General features: G+C 40.2%; 1 protein-coding gene across 10 annotated transcripts in view; it reads right to left on the bottom strand.

The window, feature by feature from the left end:
- Positions 1-3,504: 3,504 nt before the first annotated feature.
- MAK (male germ cell associated kinase) overlaps positions 3,505-11,344 on the bottom strand; it is a 75,372-nt gene continuing 67,532 nt past the window's right edge. For 5 of the 10 annotated variants that reach the window (XM_040460688.1, XM_040460690.1, XM_040460687.1 and 2 more), the window contains 3 exons: positions 8,839-8,958; positions 7,483-7,512; positions 3,505-5,067 (listed from right to left, as the gene is read on the bottom strand). In XM_040460688.1, coding sequence (XP_040316622.1) covers positions 4,913-5,067; positions 7,483-7,512; positions 8,839-8,958 — 305 coding nt within the window. In that variant the 3' untranslated portion in view covers positions 3,505-4,912. Of the gene's footprint in view, positions 5,068-7,482; positions 7,513-8,838; positions 8,959-9,246; positions 11,336-11,344 lie in introns of those variants that run through there. The other 5 variants (XM_040460691.1, XM_040460693.1, XM_040460694.1 and 2 more) reach the window with 3 other exon arrangements.

Genomic DNA, 11,344 nt, shown 5'->3' with positions numbered 1-11,344 from the left:
GTGGCTTATGTATTTCTTTATTTGGGAGATTGTAATTTTCTTTGTGATCTAATATAAGGTCAACTTTTTGTGAATGCTATATATATTCGAGAAGTGCATGAATTTTTTCCTTATTGGTTGAAGTATCTCTATATGGTATGTATATCAGATAAACTTTGTTTACTGTATTATCCAAATACTTATTTACTTATTTTAGGCTTCTAGATCTGTTGAGAAATAAGCCTCTTACTCTGATTTGGTTGTTTTTGTTTTTGTTTTTGTTTTTGTTTTGAGAGTGCGCACATGCATGTGTGAGTGGGGGAGGGGCAGAGGGAGAGCGAGAGCTAGAAGTTTAAGCAGGCTCCATGCCCAGCACAAGCCCAATGCAGGACTGATCTCACAATCGTGAGATCATGACCTGAGCTCAGGTCAAGAGTCAGACGCTAGACTGACTGAGCCACCCAGGCGTGCTACTCTGATTGTTTTTATATCCGTTTCTTCTTGTATTTATGATAAATCTTGCTTCGTATATTTATCTTGCTTTAAGTTTTATTTGGAAAAATTTCAAATCTACAGAAAAGTTTCATTAATATTCATAATTACTCACATAACCTCTACCTAATTTTAATTCACTTGTTAACATTAGGTACATTCTCTCTCACTCTATCTGTATCTATACATGTGCCTATATTTTATATATATAAACCATTCAGTTGTCTCAGCATTGAGTTTCTTTGTTTAGTCTCTATAGTGTCCTTTTATATATGTAATATAAAATATAAGCATAGATATACTAATCCTCAACCAGATATTAGCAAATTGAATCCAACCGTGTATAAAAGAAATTACATATTATGACCAAGTGGAATTTATTCCAGATATACAGAGCTGATTCAGCATTCGAAAAGCAATTAACGTAATCCATCACATCAACAAGCTACAGAGCAAAAATCATATATATAACCAATGATGATAGCAATAGATGTAGGAAAAGCATTTGACAAAGTCTAAAACTCATTCCTGATAAAACTCCGCAAACTAGGAGTAGAAAACTTCCTCAGTTTGATAAACAACATCTGCTAACATCGTACTTAATGGGAAGAAACTAGATGTTTTCCCACTAAGATCAGGAACAAGACAGGGATGTTCACTCTTGCCTCACCTATTCAACATTTTACTGGAAGTCCTTGTAGTACAATAAGACAAGAAAAGAAAATAAAAGATAAACTGGGAAGAAAGAAAGAAAACTTTGTTTGCAGATCACATGATTGTCTATGTAGAAAATCTCAAAGAATTAACAAAGAAACTCTTGGACTTAATAAATGGTAATAAAAGGTATTAGGTACAAAGTTAATACACAGAGTCATTTGCCTTCTTATATATGAGTAATGAACAATTTAAATTTGAAATTAAAATACAATACCATTTATATTAACGCTAAAGAAGAAATGCTTAGGAATAAATCTAACAAATATTTATAAGATCTATATTAGGAAAACTATAAAACGCTGATGAAAGATGTCAAGATGACAATAAATAGAGATGGTCCATGCACTACAAGAAGAGAATATTTTCAAGGTGTCAGTTCTTTCCAACTTGGTCTAGATCCAGTCCAATACAACCAAAATCCCAGTAAATTATTCTATGGGATGTTGGCACCTGACTCTGGTTTATATGGAGAGGTAAGAGACGCAAAGTAGCCAACATAAAATTGAAGGAGAAGAACAAAGTTGGAGGACTGATGTTAACCTGACTTAAAACTTCTGTAAAGCTATAGTAATCAAGACACTGTGGTATAGGTGGGAGAATAGATACAGATCAATCGGACAGAATAGAAAGCCCGGAAATAAAGTCAACTGATCTTTGGTGAACTAGCAAAGGCAATTCAGTGGCAAAAGGATAGTTTCTTCCAAGAAATGGTGCTGGAACAACTGGAGATAAACATGCAAAAAATGGAAAGAAAATTTAGACATAGACCTAACAAACGTGAAATAGGTCACAGATATAAATGTTAAATATAAAAACTCCCAAAGCTAACGAGAAAATCATAGGTGACCTAGGGTTTGATGATGATTTATTACATACAACACCAGAATTATAATCCATGAAAGAAAAAAATGACAAGTTGCATTTCATTAAAATTAAAAATTTCTGCAGTACACAAGACACTGTTAAGAGAATGAAAAGATAAGCCAATGACTGGGAGGAAATATTTGCAAAAGACATAATCTGATAAAAGTCTGTTATCCAGAATATACAAAGAACTCTTAAAACTCAACAGTAAGAAGGGGCACCTGCGTGGCTCAGTTGGTTAGGCACCCAGCTCGCAGTTTCGTGAGTTCAAGCCCCACATCAGGCTCTGTGCTGGCAGTGAGGAGCCTGCTTGGGATTCTCTCTCTCCATCTCTCTCTGCCCCTCCCCCACTCACGCTCTCTCACTCTCTCTCTCTCAATAACAAAACAAATAATCCAGTGTTTAAATGTGTAGAAGATCTGAATAATACTTTGTAAAAGGAGATATACAGCTGGAAAATAAGCATATGAAAAGATAGTCCACATCCTATGTTGTCAGGGAACTGCAAATTAAAATGACATACTGCTGCACTCTTATAAGAATGGCCAAAATCTAGGACACTGATAATCTGCCAACACCAAGTGGTGGTGAGTATGTGGAACAGTAGGAACTCTCATTCACTGCTGCTGGGAATGCAAAATGGTGCAGCCACCTTGGAAGTAGCCTGCTGCTTTTTTACAAAACGAAATATATTCCTACCAGATAATCCAGTAATTATGCCTCTTGAATTTACGCAGATGAGGTGAGAACTGATGCCCACACAAAAGTATGCAATGAATGTTTCTGGCAGCTTTATTTATAATTGCTCATCCTTGAAAACAAGATGATCTTCAGTGGGTGAATGGATAAACTGTGATGCATATATACAATGAAATATTAGCTAGCAGTAAACAGACATGAGATAAGCTAAGAACAGACATGGAGGAAACTTAAATTTTGAAAGAAGGCAGTCGGAAAAGGCCACATACTGTATGATCCCAACTACATGACAATTCTGGAAAAGGAGCACAGTGGAGACCATAAAAAGATTTGTGTTTGCCAGAGGTTTGGTGGGGCGAAGAGGCAGTGGAGAAGGATGACTAGGTGGAACATGGGATTTTTTATGGCAGTGAAACTAATCTCTATGATACTGTCACGGTCGATATATGCCATTATGTATTTTGTCAAAACCCAGAGAATAGACAACACAAAGTGTGAAACCCTAGATAAACGAAGGACTTAATGTACTCATACTGGCTCATCAGTTACAGCAAATGTCCCCCACTAATGCAAAGTGTTAATAGGGAAAATTGGGGAGGGGCCTTTAAGGAGGGGTATATGGAAACTCTGTACTTCCCAATTAATTTTTCCATAAACCTAAAACTGCTAGAAAAACAAAAGTCTATAATTAAAAGAACAAATAGGCCTCAGAGTAGAAGTATAAAGCTTAAAAGTGTAAAGAAAACACACCAGTTAACTATATTAATTTTAATATCTATCAAGTGTAAAATCTTCCAGCAACACAAAATAATTTTTTAGCTTTGAGACACTAATTAAAACTGTACAAATAGATATAGCCATTACCATCATCATAAATTACTCTTCAGATTTTAACAGTTTTCAACAAGGTGAGCTGAATCTTCTATACAAAAATACCGTATTACTATTATTTTATGATGTCTTTGGATAATGTCCACAAGATGATGCCAATTACATTAGCATTTGTTACAAAGTCAAAAAACATAAAAATTACAGTTGATAACAGCATTGTTCTTTAAAAAGAATATACAGTATTAATGTTCAGTCCATAAAATGGCAAATTTAAATATAGTCCCAAGTTCAAGATGTCTCTTTTAAGTACCAGTTTAGAAACAGAACTAAGAAAAAAAAATTGTACTAAGTGAATCACTGCTATAGCAACTGAATTGCATTTGCTCTTGAGAGTAAATATCAAGGTCGGAGCCAGGTCAGCGATCTGCAGCGCAGCAAGAGTTTGCTTTGGGCGAAAGCTGGCGCACCTCATCTTTGTGTCTGGTAGGAACATGGAAACAAGGTATTTTGAAAGTGTGATGAGCAAACATCACAGTTTCAAGAACTCTCTTAATGATGTAATGATGAGAACCTTGGTTGATCTGGGAGTCATTAAGCCATTGAGATTGATAGTCACCACGAATTCACAGGAGTTGTGTTGGTCAAAGTCAAATAATAGACTCTTTCTCCACTAACACCGGGTGTCAAAATTTTGAAATCTTTATGTTAAAGATAAATTTATTCCGAAGAAAGATGCCCTGCTCAAGAATTACCACTGCTTCCATAATTTCAGAGTAGAAAACCAGATGATAAAATCAGCATGCTCTGCCATTGCCAAACTGGTAAGATAGAGCTTTAACCAAATACGAGCTCTGGTTGACAGACCACCGAGGTTGCCATTTAAAAAAAAAAAAAAAAAAAAGCAACCCAAAACCAAGCAAAACAAAAACACCTCTGAGGCCAATCAAAAAATTAATTTAGGCAAATAACAGATGAAAACGAAAACATTCTAAACACTTACTTTCTGGAGGCTTTTTTAAAAAAGTGTCTTATACTTAGTAACTATTAATTGGTAGATCAAACACTTGATACTTTGGCAAATAGTTTATTCAATACTTTGTAAAGTCCTACCCGTACGCGTGTCAGTGCTGTGGGCAATTGATGCTAAGAAATTGGATTTCATTTGTAGGAAAGAAAGGAAATAGTAGGAGATGATTTTTGCTCTGCAGAGTACCCACTACTTCGTATTGCTTCCAGAACTCAGTAGAAATAGACATCTGTACACATTTCCCAGGGTCTGGGGACTTGCATGGACTCTATGGAGAATGCTGTGGGGCTTTGCACCATTCTTCTACCGGTGTCCGCCATATTTGGCCACCCAGTCTGTCCTTCCGTGCACTGAGGGAACCGGCTGCACACGGTTCACAATGTTAAGATTCTTGGCCGTAGGATTGTAAGTAGGTCCTGAAAACTGCCCCCGACCGGGTTTTGTGTTCCAGGTGTATTCTGGAAGAAATCAGAATTGGAAGTTAGAACTTTATTCATTGGATTGTCAAATTGAAAATAAGGCAGTTTAAATCTTTTCATTTCATGGGGGAGTTTTGAATTTATCTTTACAAGATTAGTTCAGTGGTCTCTAAGGGTTTGTGTTTTGTTTTTTTTTTTTTAATAGTAAAATGAAAAACTCTAGTGTGGTGTGATGTTGATACAGAATTCTCAGTAGCTCACTGGTTTACAGTTCTGACTACTGCTGCTGCTTTTATGGGTTCACTCAAATGCCTATCACACTTAGGTTGGCAACATGAATTAGGATGACCAAGAAAATTCTTGGTTCAGGTTGGACAGGCAATAACCCACAGTGTTATTAGTGACTTTGTAAAATCCCACAATGGTTACATCTGAATAATACTCGAGCATAATACCCACTACGGAAACTTTATTTGTAATTGTGAATCCTATAAAGCTCGGGCTTCATGGAGCTCCACAGATGGGATCCCACAGAAGATTTCTTTTAACCATGAAAATATGGTTTTTAGAAGCAAGAAACTTCCTTTTTTTAATTGGGAAAATGAAGGGCGATAACAGAATTCCTTTAAAAGGTGAGCCAGTCCTAAGATCCCAAACTGTTCATCGTAGGGTCTGCTTTATTCATAAATTTGGCTGATTAAATATTTGTGAAATTTTGATTTGTTAAATATTTGTTGTCTGAACAGCTTACAAGCTAAAATTGCTTAAACATCTCAAATGACAGAGCAGTAAATCATTTTGCAGAGAACTTTAATGACTGGACTCTTCTCCAGTCCTTCCTTCGCCTGCCCTCACTTCATATTTACGGCCGAGCATCATAGATGTTCTATCTGAAGAGGGATGTTTGATCCTTCAATCTGGGATTTAAGTATCGTTTCACACTGTGCGGTGGCTGACACTCTTGGATTAAACTAAGTGTCAATTTTGAGACGAGTCTGACCATTTTGCACACTGAACACTACCTATACTCTATTCACTTGCATGGTTTCCCTGTTTTTTTTTTTTTTCTTAAACTTTCTCTGTAAAACTGGGAGTGGAGGGGAAATTATGGGAGCACGTGGGTCCAGTGTGCTGCTGACCTCAGCTTAATGGGAATAAAGCATTAAGTGAGGAACTGCCCTGGGGATAGTCACCTGGTCCTATCATCCTGCCCTGACCAGGTTTAAAATTCTCCAGGTTCAAGGCGATAGAAAGCGACCTGATAAAGTGGGTTAATAGCCAGTTAACCCTGAACTGTGAAGGAAGAACTGGTTAAACAGTTAACCAGGTTTTCCAGGAACAGCCCTTTTGTTCTATCCCACGGGAGTGTGGACACACACCAGTCTGTTAAATTTGTGAAGGCTGCAGACCTAATGGGCCTGTGGGTGGAGGAGAGAGCAGGTGAGAGGGAGGGAGTGGAACGAGGAGGAGAGAGAGGCAGAGAGTCCCCTGGTGAGTGATTTCAGAGACGGGAGAGGGGACAGGAGAGGGGACGAAATCTTCAGCTAACAGTTGGGCGAGCCTCTGGTGTTGCAACATGAGGGATTTGGGGAGTAACAGAACTTTTTTCCCAGCTCATGACCTAGCTACGTCAGGTCCTGAATGCATTTGAGGGAAACTATGTCCAGGAAAACGTTTTTAAAACTGCTGAAGAGGGAATCGTTTTGCCAAGATTTCCTTTCTGAGAAATAATAATCTCAGGACTCAAGCACCCTTGGTGAAGAGCTCAGCAGCTGCCAGAGGAGGTGAGATCCGGGGGCAAGGCAAGGAACACTTTTGTGTCAGCCGGACCTTGCCCCGCACCTCCTTAGTGGGGCAGGCAGCCCTCTCACGCTTGCTGTGCCCTCTTTTTAAAAACAGCACGTGTCCTATCAAGGGCATTTAACTTCCTGCAGAAAATATTTGCCAAAGGAAAGATGTTTGCCTGTGATCCGTGCCCTGATTATGTAACCTTTAGCAAGAAGTAAAACCCGTGTAAAATGAAGACCGTAATAATAGTACCTTCTGGAGTAGAGTTAATGAACATAGCTCACTTAGAACAGGGCCCTCCCTGCCCTTGCAAAGGGCGGCCGTGTAGGGAAGAAGTCACTCCTCATAGTCCTTGTTACCACAAGGCAGGGAGTCGGGGAGGAGGTGTTGGGAAGTTTGGGGTGAGAGATTACATGGGGAAGCTGGAAGAAATTAATTCGATTTTTCTTCTCTAATCCTGGGGGCGAGGCTGGGGAAGAGCAGAGAGGAAGGCTATGAGAGAAGGGGAAATAGTTGAGGAAATACGGTAATGACCTGGTTTTATTCTTTTGTGGGAAACTCTCACACCAGTGGGAGTACTGAAAGACACATCTCTTACAGAACAGTGTTTTCCTAAGGATTGGCATTGACCACTTGAGGATGATTAATATTTACTTCTTTTTTTACCTTTCCTCCTATCACCATCTGTAGGAACATCTGATGAGCAGAGGAAATGAAGAGATGAAAAGTTATGAGAAAGCATTTACTTAAAAAAAAAAACAGGAACATGCATGCTAATCTGACAGAATGCTTAATATACAAAGGCCTTCAATATCTTGCAGAAATCGTTTTTTAAAATGCCCACTTTCACTTTCTAAGAGCAGACACTTAGATAACAAACCAGTTTGAAACATTTTGGTTTTCTCCTCTTCTTCTAAAAATTGCTACTAAGCCATGGCTGCTGACTCATTGTCAGGCTGGCTTAAAATACCTGAGGCTTCAAAAAAAAAAAAAAAAAAAAAAATCTATCACTTGCTGTGTATAATGTGTTTACTTACATATTTTGTTTCAGCAGAGAGATAATGAAGCGATGCTTTTCACAGATAAGGTAACTAAGTACTGTTTGAGCAGTGCTACTGTGGTACGAAATCATAAATTATAGACGTCCCGTGCTTCTCACAGTTTTAGCTCCAACAGTGTGAACTTTAGAGGTTGGACTTCAGAGAACTTTAGAGTGTGAACTCTAATCAGGAGTTTGAAGTTCAGAGGGAATTTATACAACTCCCTATCTTCCCAAACTTCTGACTGTCTGCCTTAATGTTTATTTTAAGTGCCTTCCTGAGGACTTCTATTTTAGAGTCGTTTTGAGAGCCTTCATAGTCAGACCTGGTCAAGCTCAAGTACAGAATCACCACCACGCCACCGCAGGGCACACAGCCTACTTGGTCATGACCGGAGGGCGGGGGAATAAGCCAAGCCTGCACCATCTACTACCGGTGCAAAGCCAGAGCCAGGGTGGGAAAGTTCTGCCACGGCTCCCTTCACTCCGCACAGGAATTGCCTGTGGAGTGATACACGAACAGCATCTCCGTGTTTATGAAGCCCCCACCCTGTGCCAGGTACCGACCGGGTGGGCAGCTCTGAAAAATGCACCTTCTTTACATCCCGTTGGGTCACACAGCGTGTTCTAGAATTTCACAAACCGGCTCCTCTCCCAGCTCTACCACTTAGGAGCTGGATGACCCTTGGTCAATTACTTGATGTTACTTTCCTCCTCTGTAAAAGGTCTACCTCATCCAGTCTTGTGCAGGTTCAATAGCATAGTCCGTATGCCTTGCAAGTCACCACTTTGTTAAAGGCAGCTCTTACAAGAGACTCGCAGACCGCACCTTCAGAAGAAGGGGCATTTTGCCAAAAATCATTAGAACTGTGTTAACAAGGTGAGTGAGACTAATTTAAAAGTCTCCGCTTGGGCAAAGTGTATAAACTTAGAAAAAGCTCCTTTCTGGTCAGAAATCTTAAAAACTCTAAAGTTGTTCTTACCTGTAGTTGTTGCACCAAGAGGTGCTAAGTGTATCCTCTGGCCAGCTGACCCCACTTCTTTTTTGAGAAAGGAAGGAATGTATCCTGACTGATTGTAAGTAGCATAACTTCCAAGACTTCCTAGTGATGTATCATAAAGTTTCATAGTCAGAAGGTGAAAATTTTAAAGCACCCGAGAGTAACTTGAATACTACACGCCTACTAATTCTAGATTCTATTTTTTGAGGACTGACTCTATTCCAAGCACTGTACTATGGCTTTAGAGACCATCCTATTCAGTCCATATAACAACCCTTTGGGAGGTATATTTTACCCACACCTTGTGGCTCTCAGAACTTGCTTAAATTATCACGGTAAGTGACCAGGTTAGAATGTGAACCCAAGGCTGTTTGCCCTGAACACACCAGGTTTTTTTTTTTTTTATGACTCCACTCTTACCCTGAGAGTATGTCTCCTGCCAGGAAGCCCCCATCCCTGCACTGCTTTCTGTGCTTTGTCTTCGTTCTGCAAAATCACTACCATGACCGCACCTACTCATAGGGTTGTTGTAGGGATTGAATGAGATGTAGGCAAAGCACTTAGCATAGAATCCGGTGTTCAGTAAACGTCAGCTGTCATCATCATCATCCTCATCGCTATTAGTGAATGATCAACCTGGGGGCAGTAGAGTGAGGGGCTGAAGGAGGGAAATGTAGCGGCAGAAGACAGGAGGTCATTGCTATAGCTGAAATGAGTAAGTATGAGGACCTGAATTCAGGGAGTCACAGAGGCAATGCAGAAGAGAACGGAGTGGGTATACGGGGTAGGAGGGGGAGGGAAAGAGGAATATAAACCCCTAAGTTTGTATCTTAGGTGACTAACAACAGCAGTACAGGAGAATCAGGTTTGTTGGAAAGACATGATGGCCATGGGATATTTGAGTTGTAGTGTTGAGTAGGCCTGGAGATTTGGAATTATCAAGCTATGGCAATTGTGGGCTATGGGCTTGGAGGAGCCAGCTCAGAGGGACTGTGGATGTGCAAAGATCCAGAATGGAACCCCAGGGAGCACCAGCATTGAGGGAAACGACAGAAAAGGACCCCGTGGAGAAGAGGGAGTAGGGAGGGTGGGTGATGGGAGGAGCAGGGTCTGAATAGCCAAGAGGATACAGTGTGCAGAGAGAGGAGGGAGGCCAGAGAGGCAGAGGTCTGATGGGATTTGCACCACCCTTGGGATCTGGCCACTAGGATAATGTCAGGACCTGGCAGGAGCTGTTTCAGTGGCCTGAAGCCATCTGAGGACAAAGGACAGTGAGCTGAAGAGCAAACTGGAAATAAGGGAAGAAATGGATGTAATTTCTCCTTCGAGAGCCTAGCCGTGCAGGAGAGGAGACAGGTGTGTCAGCAAGGAGGTGAAACGGGGCTCAGATCATGGTGGTGGTTTCAAGAACTGCTTGCTTGGCAGCTATGACTGAAGCATTTTTCACAGCGTTACTTGTTCGCAAGTCTGGACTCTGAACTTCTCGTCCCTGAGTCTGTCACAGCGCTGTGCATAGTAGGCTCCCAGTAAGTGTCTGCTCTTGAACCAACAAACTGTCAAACAGCAGCGTTGTCGCAGAAATAGGATTTTACACAGTGAGCACGTTATCAGCTTATACAGTTTTAACACTACTGAATATAAGCATGATCGCCTCCCTCGAGTGCCCATTCAGAATCAGCAGTCAGCCCTCTACTTTGAAAGATTTTTGAAAGAAAGTTCAAGGCAGTGATCACATTCAGCAGCAGCTTCAGAACATTGCTCTTGGTCTCATCCTTCTCACCAGAGTAGACACTTACTAAATGCTTACTGTGACAAAAATCCTAGGTATGGTTATGTAATAATACATTGGTAAATATTATTTCCTCCATTTTGTAGGTGGGGAAACCGACGTAGGGAGCCTAAGGAACTTGTCCACAGTCACAAGGCCTACTGAGTGATAGTATGGGGATATGTCCGATTCTAAAAGTCGTGTGCCGAATAGTTAATAGGCTGCATCTTACTATTACAAGAAGAAGTTGCTACGGAAAAATGCACAGAAAAGGAAATTTTCTTAAATTACTTTGGCTACATAGTTTCGAAGTGCCTTGTGAGCTGCAGATCTTTAGGCTGGAGTCAGTAGCACTCTTGACACCAGCGACCTTGAACCCCTAGGAAATCTACTGCCTCTATTAACCTGGTTAGCTTTTAATTTTAAATGATTGTTGGCACTTCAAAAATGAGTTTCAGAACTTAAAAAGAAGTTTTGCAGGAATACTGATTACGAAATAAGGAAATCTTTTAATTCTTTTCAGCAGATTTGCTTCACTTATATAAATTGTCATAATTAGTTTAAGAAGATGAGCATAGAACTTCCTGAGAGCATGTTAGTCTTAGAATTCCAACTACTGAAGAATGGTGTTTCTGATGATGTGGAATGCTTCTCTTTCTCCTAGTCCTCGTCTGACTTCTCAAAGAAGGTGACCTTGGCCTTCATAGTGGCCTTGTATGG

This window comes from Herpailurus yagouaroundi, unplaced genomic scaffold (genome assembly GCF_014898765.1).
Source record: "Herpailurus yagouaroundi ecotype Mexico unplaced genomic scaffold, PumYag 250, whole genome shotgun sequence".
Taxonomy (NCBI): Eukaryota; Metazoa; Chordata; class Mammalia; order Carnivora; family Felidae; genus Herpailurus; species Herpailurus yagouaroundi.
This window is presented reverse-complemented; position numbering and strand designations above follow the sequence as displayed.